At 33.6% G+C, this 14,238-nt stretch overlaps 1 protein-coding gene across 2 annotated transcripts in view; it reads left to right on the top strand.

The window, feature by feature from the left end:
• The first annotated feature begins 425 nt into the window (after positions 1-425).
• The window catches only part of LOC150092957 (cartilage oligomeric matrix protein-like), a 92,423-nt gene continuing 78,610 nt past the window's right edge, over positions 426-14,238 (top strand). The window contains exons 1-2 of one of the 2 annotated variants that reach the window (XM_090413404.1): positions 426-575; positions 8,908-9,081. In XM_090413404.1, the coding sequence (XP_090269530.1) occupies positions 491-575; positions 8,908-9,081 (259 nt within the window). In that variant the 5' untranslated portion in view covers positions 426-490. Of the gene's footprint in view, positions 576-2,615; positions 2,721-8,907; positions 9,082-14,238 lie in introns of those variants that run through there. The other variant, XM_090413405.1, reaches the window with a different exon arrangement.

The following is a 14,238-nucleotide window of genomic DNA, read 5'->3' as shown; positions in this document are numbered from 1 at the left end:
CAAGACACTCAAAATCATTTTTAATTCTATTAAATAATAATAATAATAATAATAAAGCCTAAGAAACGAGAAAACAAAAGAATGAGAGAGAAGGAGGCTGAGAGAGAGAGAGAGAGAGAGAGAGAGAGATCCAGGAAACTAAAGGGAGACGGGGGCTGACAGACGAAGAAATAGCGAAAGAGAATACAAGATTTCTTGTTATTCCTTGACTTATCTAGTGAAACAGCAGTGAAAGAAGCCAGACAGACACTGCAGCTTGTGGTGTAATCTATGGATGGTGTTGACACGAGTGGTCAGGTGGCGACTGTCACTCGTTCTTGTATCCGGTTACCAACCCTTCAGAGTAGGACACGGGGAGGGCAGGGGTGTGAAAAGTATGAAGACTACTGACACACAGAGCACTATTCTTTCACTTGACAGTTACAGGACCTTCAGGTCAAGTCGTGCTTCTCTGGGAGACGAATTATTAACTGCTCAATCGAAGACAAATATGGGAACCCTTGAGGCTCTTCTTATCCTATGGGGATTACTTTTCTTCTTTACTTATGCTAAGGCCAATCTAATTCGGGATGTTCGTAAGTCGAAGATTGTATATATTATTTTTTTCACCCCTCTCTCTTTTTTTTTTTTTTTTTAAATAGAATTATATTACAAACATCGTTCAAATAGCTGTTATAAGTGGAATTTTTAGCTTTCTTGTGAGTGGAAAGAATGTGAGAGTTCAAAAATAAACCGTACCTTTTAACTAGGTTTTCTTCAGTTTTGATCACATGTTTTCCACAATTAATGTGCATTGTTGATGACTGTAATAACCGTTAACTAAAATTAGCAAACATTTAAGAAAAAAAAAACTGAAGAAAATCTATATTCAAGTTTTTTGAATCAATTAATATAATGTAAAGAGAAATCAGATTTTATTGTAATTTACTTCCAGCATAATGCAAGAAACTAATAAGCTGTCAAATATGACATTTTTTATTAGAATTTTAATTCAATTGAACTACCCGAGAATTTAAGTAATTTTTCTCAGTTTTTGTTTAAAAAATTTTGTTTTTATTTATTGTTTTTAGATGGGAATAAAAAAAACCTTGTCAATTACATTTGATCATCCAATTAAAAAAGTGTAATAAAATATAAAAGACCATTTATAGATTAAGGCTTCACACAATCGTTCTAATCTTAACGAATTAACAAGTCTAATTATATATTGTACCATAATGAAGCTTAACCTTAGAAGGAAGTCATTAAGTTATGTTTTTATGAGACCTTTCATTTAAAAAAAATAACTAAAATCAAAGTTAATATATTTAAACACATTGATCTATCTTATTTACTTCCATACTATTATTAATTAAAATTTTCCAATAAATAATTATGTCTTGTCAATTTAAATATATTTGAAAACACGTACAATAAAATGTTTTTTTTAATCTTTTTTTATAACTACGTTTGAAAAACAGAAATGAAAGCGTCATATTAATTTTCATTTTAAATTATGCAATTACAATATTACTATGTAAAGAGAAAATCACTCTCAAAAATGCAATTGTTTGCCTATGTTTAAAAATGGTTCATAGAACATCTTTTAAAATTCTCTAAGATGTTCTGTAGTAATTGGTGTGTCCCAACCTTATTTCATAGTTGAAAAAAAAAAACCAACGAAATTGAAATAGCATTTTCATTATTAAATGCAAGTTATAAAGAAGTTAAAATTCTTTTTCTTCAAAAACTTTAGTTAAAATGTCATTTTTATCCACATTGTTTATATATATATTTTTTTTTTTTCATGCGATGAATTAAAAAAAACATCATCCTAAATTATGTGCGTTGCATTTTATGTATTATGTACGTTTATATATTTATTGATTTTTTTAAATTAAATATTTTATTATTTCAAATCTTAAGGTTAATGGAATTTCATTTGATTCGTTTGTTGTCCTTCTTCCAAGCTACATACTTATTTTTATTTCTCAATATATTTTTTCTGCTCATTAAAATATTATCATAATTTATCCCCTATTATTGTATATTCTTTTTTAAATTCTTTCAGAATTTATAAAAGAATAATTGTTCACTGTAAGAAAATTTGCAGGCAAATATTCGTTGAAAATTATTTGTTATAATTTTTTTTTTATTTTAATTTAGCAAGCAGTTAACTTGATAAATTGAAATTCGTGAATTTCGCTATCGTTAATTTGTCCAAGTTTTTTACGAAATCGACTTTATTTCCTTTTCAAAATGATTTTCCTGTTTATGCTGATATATTTAAATTGTTTTCTCTTTGAAGAGCAATTGATGTTTTTATTTTATCGTGATTCCAAATCTAGCTTAATTCCTTTTTCCCGCCCTTTTAGTGTTATTTTTTTTTCCACACCAGTCTTCTGGTCTCGTTTTGTTAATCGCTATTTCTTTGTTTATTATTATCTGTTTATTGTTTTCCGATATTTCGCTCTTAAATGCGATTTTTGACAATTACGTCATGTTCAGTATTTCAGTGGTCTAGATGGCGCTGCTTAATTTTTATTCGGCAGGTGACAATAACTGCGAATGAAAGCATCAATTGTAAATAGCTCATGTATTTCGCAATTAATTTATGAACGGAAGTAAATGAAAATCATTTCTTGTACTTCTAACAATTTTGATAGATTTTTTTGTGTAAATATTGCTAGAAAGCTAGCACTAATTTGAATTTAATAGAAACTTTTCATGTTAACAGTAAGGTAAGTAAATATATGCAGAATTTTACTGTTCTCTTTTCGCAAATTCCTTGTATTATTATTATTGTTATTATTTTATTCACATAATTGATACACATTCAAAACAAGTTATCATATAAATAAAAATATGACTGGTGATTCAGAACAATTCAGATTCTACCTAAGAATCTAAGAACAGTCCGTCAGGTAGCGTCGTAAAATATGGACTGTTCCAAGTGGGGTCAATTCATTAATTTTTAATTACCGTAAATAAATAGTTGGACAGCTTCTTTGAAGTTGCACCAAGTGCACCGATAACTATTGGAATGACTTTGGTGTGTTTAAGCCACAGTCGGCCAACTTCGATTGCTAGATCTCGATATTTAGTAATTTTTTCCAGTTCTTTGATTATTATTATTATTATTATTATTATTATTATTATTATTATTATTATTATTATTATTATTATTATTATTAGTGTTAATGTACCATTAACACTAATATACACATCACAAATCACCAGCATCCAATGCCAACATCCCATACATAAACAGTAGCAACAACATAAATAGTGAAGCCTAAATCCCACTCTCTTCACAAAAGCTAACCCAAGCTTCGAAGTAGGTGAGATTAACTCGCCTCACTCAACCACACGTAATCCTTATAGAAATCCAGTTAGTAAAGTATACGACAATATTATTATTATTATTCCTGATACCTCCAAGGAGTCCGAAGACTCATCGCGGGAGGACACCTACAACTGTCTCTACACCTAACCTCTACTACGAATCATCTCCATCAACGCCCACCTCCAACATAACTAGTGATTTTTGTCTGTAAATTGCGTGTGTTCTGAAGGGCCGATTTGTATGTATGCGGGATGAAAAACCCGAGTTTCCGGGAGAAAAAACCCTGCTACCTCCGTATGAGATGTGATAATATCATTAATATAATACTCTTATGTAACATGAAAAAATAATGTAATAAATTATTCTTCTCATAATTAAAGAATTATATAAACAAAAAATATATTATACAAAAAATCCTGAATAATCTTCATTGTTAACATTAGAAGAACATGTGTTGTAAATACATAATATAGAGGCAAAAAAAAAATACTACTAAAATTTTAGTTGAAATCAATGTAGAAAATAAAGCATTAGAGCTGAATTCTGTAAAATTATAAGTTGCAATGTCACTCAAGATGTCCATTGTATGTGTAAATATTTTAGCAATCAATAAATTACTATTGCTATTAAAAATTATTATTATTATTATTATTATTATTATTATTATTATTATTATTATTATTATTATTATTATTATTATTATTATTATTATTATTATTATTAAAGAAAATTAGAATATAGCTGTTAAACTTCCAACTTGTTATTAGGATTATAACAAGTAGGATTATTATGGCTATATTATGATTATTAGGTTATTTTAATTTTTTTCATGAAGCCACGAGCTAACTAGTGTTAGGTATCTTTGAATTTAAGGCATTGTAGCTTAAAATACAGGGCCATAGGTAGTCATTTACATCTCCGACTAATGTTTAATGTCGAGTCTGAGTCGACATCAAAATTTGATTTCTTACTTCCCTCGAAATTAAGAAAAATATTTGCACTACGGGGAATTGTACAGTGTATTACTTTATGTGTAGGATAAATAATCACTTGCTTCCAAGCAGTATTCGCTTTATTCGCTTCTTTGTGCTCTTTATGTCTCTTTATTAATATCACTGAATTCTTGATAAGGTTCCAATAAGAGGTAGGATATATTATTATTATTATTATTATTATTATTATTATTATTATTATTATTATTATTATTATTATTATTATTATTATTATTATTATTATTATTATTATAAAAACCTCCATGGAGTCAAAGACTCATCGTGGGAGGTCCACTGCTATACACACAGTTTATCATACTGTGCCTTAAATATATTCACTGTCTCTGCACACACCACACTCTCGGGCAAATCATTCACCACTCTCCATGCAAAAAACCTGCTCCTCACTCCCTTGCTCACACCTTCCAGGAATGACCTCTTGTTCTCCTGCTATCCTCACCCATTCTGTGCAAAAACTCCCCGACATTAATCTGGTAATAACCTCTTAACAGCTGATATGTCTCAATCATATCCCCCCCCCTCCTCCTATCCACCAATTTCTGCAAATTGCATTTTGTCAATCTGTCTTCATTCTCTACATTCCAGAGACCAGAAACCACATTAGTCAATCGCCTCTCAGCTTTTTCCAACGCAATTTCATCTTTTTGAAAACCAGGTGACCAGATCTGTGCACAGTAATCCATATGTGGCCTGATCAAAGCCTTATACAAAGGAACCATAACATCCTTACTTCTACAAGTCAATATCCTCCGCATCATTCCCATTATCCGCTGTGTTGTCTTCACTATTTTAGTAATATGTCCCCGAAATCTTAGGTCCTTGTCTACAATCACTCCCAGATCTCTCATTTCCTCTACCTCTTCCAAGATATTTGCACCGATTGTGTACTTTACATCCCATCTCTGCTTTCCAAATTTCAAAACCTTACACTTTGAAACAATGAATTGACATCCCCACTTATTTATCCAGTCAGCCAGTGTATTCAAGTCCTCTTGCAAAGCTACAGCATCCATACTACTCCTGATAGCTCTCCCCAACTTTGCATCATCAGTAAACAACTGCACATCACCATTCAGACCTCTCCAGATATCATTTACATACAAATTAAACAGCAATGGACCCAAAACAGACCCTTGAGGTACACCACTAGTAACTTTCCTCTTCTGGGATATCGCTCCTCCAGAGACCACTCGCTGATACCTATCAGACAGCCAATCTCCAATCCAGCGAACCAATCTGCTGTTCAGCCCTATCGTTCCAATTTAATTACCAGCTTGTCATGTGGCAATTTATCAAACGCCTTTGCAAAATCTAAATATACTGTAGATGCAACACCCTTATCCAACGCATTTGTCACTTTATTATAAAAGTTAAGCAGGTTGCTAAAGCACGATCTTCTTTTAGTAAATCCATGCTGGCCGCCAAAGAGTATTTTTCTGTTGTCAACCCAATTCTTAATCTTATTCCTAACTAACTTCTCTAATACCTTGACCACAACTCCAGACAAACAGACTGGTCTATAATTCAAAGCCTTACTCTTATCACCTCCCTTATGAATTGAAACAGTTTTACCCTCTTTCCACTCTTTTGGAACTTGACCCAGTGAGAGACTCATGTTGAAAAGATATACAAAAGCTGTTGTTAACTCTGGCACATTCCCTCAAGACACGTGGTGAAATAGCATCAAGTCCCACAGCCTTATTTACACCAAGTCTATTCAATTCCTCATATACCTCCTGTTCACTTACTAACAGTTCCTCCTCCTCCTCCTTTCCCACTGCTTTCAAGTTCTGCATGATGCCACATTCACAAGAATAAAATACCTTTAGAAATCGCTCACTAAATATCTCAACTATATCCTCCGCAGCGGTTATCATTCTCCGTTTTCACCAATCAATCCCATCCTACCATAATCATTCTTTCTTCTACTGGCGACATATCGAAAAAACTCCTTAGGATTTTTTTTTTTGGCCGCTTTAGCTAACTGCTTCTCATACTGCATTTTTGCTACCCTTATCAAGCTAGTCACCTTCCTCGCCTGCTCTTTGTACCTCTCATGCAACTGGTTGTTATAAATACTCATTTTGTGTTTCTTTCATAATACCTTCTTCTTCCAGATTGCATACCTTATCTCTAGATTCATCCATTTTACACCCACTCTATTTACCCTCTTGACCCTCGGAATACACTCTGATATTGCCTCCACCAAATAGTTCTTGAGTATGGCCCAAGCAGCATTGATATCCTTTCCATCCAGTTCTTCTTTCCAATTTATTATCGCAAGCTGTTTCCTGAGCTTTTCGTAGTTACCAGTCTTATAATTCCACATATATCCCTTTCTAACAGACTTCCTCGAATGACTGGTCACCCTGCACGTGATCACCTTGTGATCACTCTCACCAACTGGTGGAAGATTTGACACCTCATTTATAATAACATCATCTGATGAGATGATCAAATCCAATACTCTTGATCCTCGTGTACCCTCAATTATGTGCTGCCTAAGGTAATTATCTTTCAAAAACTCCAAAAATTCATTTTCTTTACCCCCAGATGCAGTCTCTTGCTTCCAGTCTATATTAGCATAATTAAAGTCGTTTAATTATGGTAATATAGACTTAATGATAACTCGTTTCTTGCTAGCTAGGCCAATTTGCCTATACATTTCCTTCTCATTACTCTCCATATTACCAGGTCTATAGCAACACCCAACTAAATATTTCATCCTGTTTACTTCTACCTCACATCATACCGTCTCAATATATTGCATCATCACGACAATAAGCAGAAGAGACACAGTCAAATCATTGACCTTAATAGCGAAGGAATCATTAGACTGGAGGAGGAGGAAGGGAGGAGAGTTCCATTTGAACAGAGAAGTGCAAATATTACTCCGTTCTATAAAGGAGGGTAGAACGGTGAACCATAATCCTGCAAGTTTAATATTGGTAGGAGCAAAAGTAATGAAGTCTTTGTCGAGGCCATATCTTATTTAAAAAACTTCGTTGTTAATGTCAAATATATTCCATTGACTTTCCATAATTTTACCACATATATAATCAAAGATTTTTCTATCTAGTTTGCAATTGGACTATGTGAAATGTATTTTATTCGTCTTTTGTTGTGCATATTATACGTCTTTCAAATTTGTCATTGAAAGCAGTATTGTTATTATTATTATTATTATTATTTATTATTATTATTAAGGTAGGAATAATTTCAACATTTTTCAACGTATTTTTTTCAACCATTTGTGAATGGGAGTCACATAAAAAATTTAAATAGTTAACCCGACACAGTTAAGAATTCAATTACTGTACTTACTTTTCTATCTATAATTTATTTACTTCGAATTGTTCTATTTGGATTTCAGTGAGGCATTTTGACACGCACACACAGCGTACTAAGATTGTCTATTTTCAAACTAGGGAATATAAACTCAAGGCTAGGGCATTGCAGTGATTATAGGGGAAATAAGAAACGGAGAATAGTAGTGAATGATCATATATCTTCCGACTGAGCTTTTGTTCCTTTGCTGTTCATAAATTTTTATCTAAGATATTGATCCATAGAATTGAAAGTCTAATGTCAAAATTTGCTAATAATGTTAAAATGGGAATGCTGGTAACAATAATCCACTATGATTGCTATAATGGTCAACTTCTTCATCTAATTAATCAGGGACCATTCCGTCTCTCACTCCAGAGATGGTCCCGAAGCCAACATTATCTACCTTTAGACACAAGCCATATAAAACGTTACGAATGAAAAAGAGAAATGGAACGCAAATCATCGACAAAATTAAGAGTACGATTTAAGATCACTAAATTATAAAGAATGATTTTTAATGAATTTATCATGTGTTACTACGATGCCCAGCTACCACTCTGCATCTGGACGTCGCTGAAGAGTGGCCGAACTTATATAGCTAAATAACAAAGGTTAATTTCAAGTCTTCTGCAGTGTTAGATAGTTACTATGATGATTATTCAGTGCAAGGCTAGAAATTAGATGACAGACAATATCCGTTCTTTCCCCCCTCCTTAGTTTTCCCTAATATTTTTTATTATGCCATCTGCCATCTCTTACATCTTCTTCCTTCATGGTCTATGCTTTCGCGTAGACCTATACCGTACCCTGTAGGCTTTAGAGACCCAATCCGCAGGTTGGTTGATCCTTATTTCCGTCGTTTTTTCTTACGTCTGTATATTGCGCGAGCTCTTCTGGTCGTTAACTTGCTCTCACTTGAAAAGTCTTGATACAGGTTCTTCACCTTCTAGACTGGATTCAAACCTAAGTTTTTCCAACAAAAGAGCATCGTCAAAACCGACTGCGCTACAGCAAAATGTATATTAACTTATTTATAGTATAAATAATTATTTGTTTTAATGAAATCTATTGTATTATGCTCTGTCATTTTTATTTAAAAATAATTAGATACAGAAGCAACATAATTAAAATAAACGATGGAAGTGTTTCTCTTTAATATCAACAGAACTTATACCGTAAATACAATGCATGCCTTGAAATTAGATTGTTCTCCATAATATTTTTAATGATTTCTCTTAGGATTGACTGAAGAACTACATCGTGCTTTAACTTATCCTGCTTCATTCGCTATAATCTTGCGGGAACCATTATCCCGAATTCGAAATCAAAGATCATCCCAACCGCTGCTGTCAGTTTCATTTCCTGAGACATCACACCACTTCAACGTTAGTCTGGAAAACAACGAACAAGATGGTAAGGAAATTAATACTACGTTTGATGAAGTATTAAAGAATTAAAAATAATATATACAGAGAGAGAGAGAGAGAGACCACGTATGGTAAAATAAAAATTCGTAATTCTCCATCTAAAATTTGAAAATATTTTTATTATAACAAATCATACAACTTGTTCAGTTCCTGAAATTAAAAATATTGTTATTTCATAATGAAAAGTCTTTACTGGAAGAATCCTTTACTTTTTCTCTTATACAAGTACTAGTGTTCTTCAATCTTTTTCATATCCAATCGCACTTTTCATTTCTGTATCCATCAAATTCAGTAGTTGCCATTTTCAACTTTGTTTATTGAAGATGTTCTCAGGTTCACACCGTAGAAAGTATGGTGTCTTTATAGCGGTGACGTTTTAGTTTTTTTTTCTTAATTTGCTTAATACGTCAGTCTTTGCCGCAACTAATGCCAAAAATACAACCAAGCATGATTGATGATTGATTTTGTCATTTAGTGTGTGTGTGTGTGTGTGTGTGTGTGTGTGTGTGTGTGTGTGTAGATTTATCAGACTAAGGAGATGGGACTAACCCTACTCTCCTCTCTTAACACAGAAAATGTTTATATAAGCCGAGTTAATGCCTGTAAGCCACTAATTTTAATACGCCAAGAACGATGAAATATTCTACCACAACGCATTCAGATATTATACGAGTAATACAAGTAGAAATTTTTTTCTGACTTTGGGATAACTAGTGCTGAGATAATTTCAACTTAATTCGGATTCACTTTTATAAAAAAAAAAAATCTTGAAAAAAAAAACCAGGTGACAAGAAATGTCATCTGGTTTTTTTTTTCTTTTGCCGCTCAAGAATATGAGTTTGTTAAGGGAAAAATCAACTTATTTTTAGAGGTGTTTTAAAATGCATTAGTTTCGGTATTGTGAATTAACCTGGTTCGAAATATTCCAAACATTCTAGTTTAAACATCTTGTGATGCGGAAAATAAAACTGACATCAAAATTAAATACCATTTATGAAAGCGTAAATTTAATTAGGGCAAGATTGTGTGCCAGTCGGTGCGGAAATATGTAACAAAAATAGAAGACGAAATGTTAAAAGTCTAATCGAATAAGTCCCTTAAGCTTTATTTTAATTAGCGACTCATAAATATTTTATTAAATAAATATTGGATTATGCTTCGATGCCGTACCATACGCTTCCCATTTAAAAGCCTCTGAGGGAACAGTTTCGGGAAAAGTTAATAAAATGTGTTCCTTTTGGATGGTTTATTTCTAATGAAACTTTCCTCGATTCATTAATACATTTGAAAGGAAAATAAAAATGAGAAATGGAGAATTAGCTTGAATAACGCGAACGAAATGTTTGGAGTTACTTACTGCCAACATGCGAACAATGAACATGAAAAATGCCACCACTTAAGCACGCACATATCAACTCAAATGAATACTTCGAAATTCTCCGGTTAGAAAAGATCATTACGCTAAATTAGCAAAGATATCGAAATTCCATCAACGGATGTGTCTTCTAGATTTTGTTCAACCAAAACGTGCTGCACACGTGCCAACTTTGAAAAGATGTTCTGACAAAACTTCACAATTAAGAATTTTTGAATCAAGAAGCTGGCCGGTAGTAATTGTTAGCGGGGTAAGTTCAAGAGGAATTCCTTGTAGTGAATGAGGACAGGAAACTAATGGAAGGCGTTTAGATGTGATTTATGGCTGTGCGATCTAGCCGACCTGAAAATCTTTGCAATTGGGTTTAAGACAGAAAGTAGTTAGTGAAAAGAAAGTAGTTAGTGACCTTCGGAATGTTGATTGAACTTGACTGGAACATTTCAACGAGCCGAATTGTTCTTGTTTTTCTAAAATAACGATTAAAATGACAAAAAGATATGTTTCAAATAGATAAACAAATTGCCCACAACCTACAAACAGTTGTGAATTATGATGACGACACTACATAAGAATGCCATGAAACTTCTACAAGATTTTTCAGGCCTACAGTAAATGGAGTGATGGTGAAAGGAATGCAATATATTAATGTAATTAACATGTTGCGCATGAAAGTTTACCAATTCTATAGCGCTTCAGTAGTCCACATGAAAAGCATTCTCGCACCATAACACCACTTCCACATGTTCATCTGATTTGTGTGTATCGTGATTCGTTTCTCAGCTTTCAAATAATCTGATGTCAGTTAATATGAGCTTTGCTCAGCTCATTTCATTGTGTTTAGGATAATGTTTGTCATGTACAGCTGTGGGCTTCCAGAACCCCTGATAGATTCTCTGATTCATGGCGAGAACTTACAACTTTTCAACGCCCTCCTATCCTTTTACGTTAGTTTATATTCTGCCTGATTTTTTTTTCCAGCGAGCAGAGATTCTCGATTACCTTTCTACTTGTAATGAAGTCAAGCCATCGTTGATCTCTAATTGTAGCGCAATCAATCACGCGAATTGATCGATAGCAGCCTGTGATAACACTTGGCTGGAACATGTCTGTCATACCCTTCGGTGTTACATGCACCAGTGACACAACTATGTTCGAGAAAAATGGGAGATGTTGGAATCATTTTTTGCGATATAACTTATTTTCCAATTAATAGTGGTGATCGTGAAAATGTCTTCCGTCTATTTCTAAATGATTCACAACGATATGAATTTTATTCGTCTTGCAATCATTATGAATGTTGCTATTGTAATAAGGCTAGCCACAGCTTTCGATAAATGAAGCAAATCGAATATTTTGTTAGGTAAAATTATTTATTTCTCATCGATTTATTTTAATTATGAATCAATACCTGATGCACTAGAATTTCGCATCGCTTTACGACATTAGGCTCCTAAGTATTTATGATTTGGGGATATTAAAAAGTCGATTGAAATCTGCAAATCATTTTTCTTTAGGTGACGATGACAGCGCCCTCTCACACGGATAGAATGTTAAAAAGAAGTATAATTCAGTGAACATCAAATGTAACGGAGAAGCGAGTTTAATACGATAGATCGTACTTGTCAGTACTAGTATATTTTCTGTTTAGTGAAGCACTCATTAACGTTTCTGTACGCAGTGGCAATAACGATGGAATATTGCGCCCTCGAAGCAGGGTAAAATACAGTATTCTCCGTCGATGTGTTCTTGGACTATATGGAGGTGTAAAAATAATTTATAATGGCTTCAACAGTAATAATAATAATAATAATAATAAAAATAATAATCCTTCTCGCTGAAAAGAGAAATTGCTCGAAGATGTTAAAGAAATAAACGAGAACTATCTCGTGCAAGAATAAAGATTATAATGATTGAATTACACTAGTGCAGCTGAGGACAAAATAAGTATCAAAAATGTCATCGCCTCAAAAAAAGAAGATATGCCTTAAATATTAACTTATAATTTAATTGTTTAATAATAACAAATAGGATCAAAACAACGAAGTTTCAGACTATCCAGAGCACGTTTATGTGGGAATTCGAGAGAAATGTGAATAAATGTATATAAAATGCACGTATAGGGGACGAGAAAGGATGTCGTCTTTCATTTCGGATAAAAGTTACACTTCCTGTGATCAAGATGAGATAACTGCACTTTCCCAAGTTTTAAAGAGTTGAAAATCCCCGAACGAAACAGTCTCGCAAACAAATGTAATCGCAAACTTCTTTCTTGATTTGTAGTTAGTATCAAATGATTCGTCATTTCGCTTTGAACCACTGCAATTCCCATTCCCGCAGTCTGCCACCATCGCACGGTTTACCATCTGCACGCCAAATCTCAGTTCCCCTGCATTTCTCTACGCGCAAAACTCACTTAGTGTTCTCGCGCGTGATATCTTGCCAGATGATCACTTCCACCACGAACAAAGTGGATGTCGCGACAGAATCTTGTTAGTGGCATACTTCCTGTTTACGATGACGCAGTAGCAACAGCAGGTGTTGGCCCTCGGGTGACCCCCCCCCCCCCCAGAAGATTCTGTTACCGTAGGCTACTCAGAAGAGATTTATTGTCGTCAAGTGCTATAAATTTGGCTCTTAAATCAACTTGGAAATGCTTCCCTTATGGCCGTGTTTACATTGATAAACAGAGTCAGAAGGGAAGCATTACAGTGTACACGGAAGGCTCTTTATCTTTCCTTCCATCCGCGTACTCCTCTGCCATTCACGGCTTTGCTTCCTTCAAGAAGATGCAGGGAAATTTATTTTAATAGTTGTCTGTTGCGCAGTTCGAACTAAAGTTGGTAATGCTTAGTAAAAACACCCTTCGATCACATCTTTTTTAAAGTATTTCTTAGATTTGTGTCACGTCAGGTCATCGTGTGGCAAGATGTCACAAGAATTCAATCAAGGGATGATAATATACTAGTTAAAATTAACAAACCAAATTGAAAATTGTTATCTCTCTCTCTCTCTCTCTCTCTCTCTCTCCCTCTCCCAAGTTATGTTAATTAAGATTTTTTAATTACAGCCAAAAGTAATCCAATCGAGATTTGGTGATCTTCGCTAATATCACAATTAATGTCTTTCCAAACAGTTGGGAAGCCTCGACCATCGCAGTAGACCAGATTATTATTACATCCTCAAACATGAAAGTTCTCTAAACTTTTAATTACACAAACATTATTTTACCGATTACTGTCTGCTTATTTGACTTACCTGTCGATCGAGATGAAATCATTAGGTGTCTGAGTCAAACAGCACGATTTTCTTTTTGGAATATTCTGATTTCTTTCTTCCTAACAAACCAGCCAGAGAACAAATGCATTTGATAGACAAATTGCTTGTCTTAGTTCCTTCAACGCTAATCCATGTTATCATCCTAAAAGTTATCAAGTATACATTCATATTCGTCCCATTTGGTTTAATATCTCTACCACTTAGATGTTGTATATCGCTGATTGTCGCAAGTAGGGTGCAGATCTTTTCGGAGTATTTGGAATGATCGATAAATGTTACTGCTTGAATATAATAATAATAATAATGACAAGGCATAGAAGTGAAATTAGCTCACACGATGCGGACTTTTCCAGCTATGACGATCAACAAAGGTTAATATTTAATTTAATCCTTTTTCCAACAAATGAATAACATCATTTTTCACCCGCAGGCAAGAAAAAAAATTCATAAGAATTATGAAAAATGTTTAAAGAAAAAAAAAACTTCGAAAAA

Source organism: Typopeltis vanoorti, chromosome 24, assembly GCF_054136105.1.
Source record: "Typopeltis vanoorti isolate ZY-2024b chromosome 24, IOZ_Tvanoo_1.0, whole genome shotgun sequence".
NCBI classification, from domain to species: Eukaryota; Metazoa; Arthropoda; class Arachnida; order Uropygi; family Thelyphonidae; genus Typopeltis; species Typopeltis vanoorti.
This window is presented reverse-complemented; position numbering and strand designations above follow the sequence as displayed.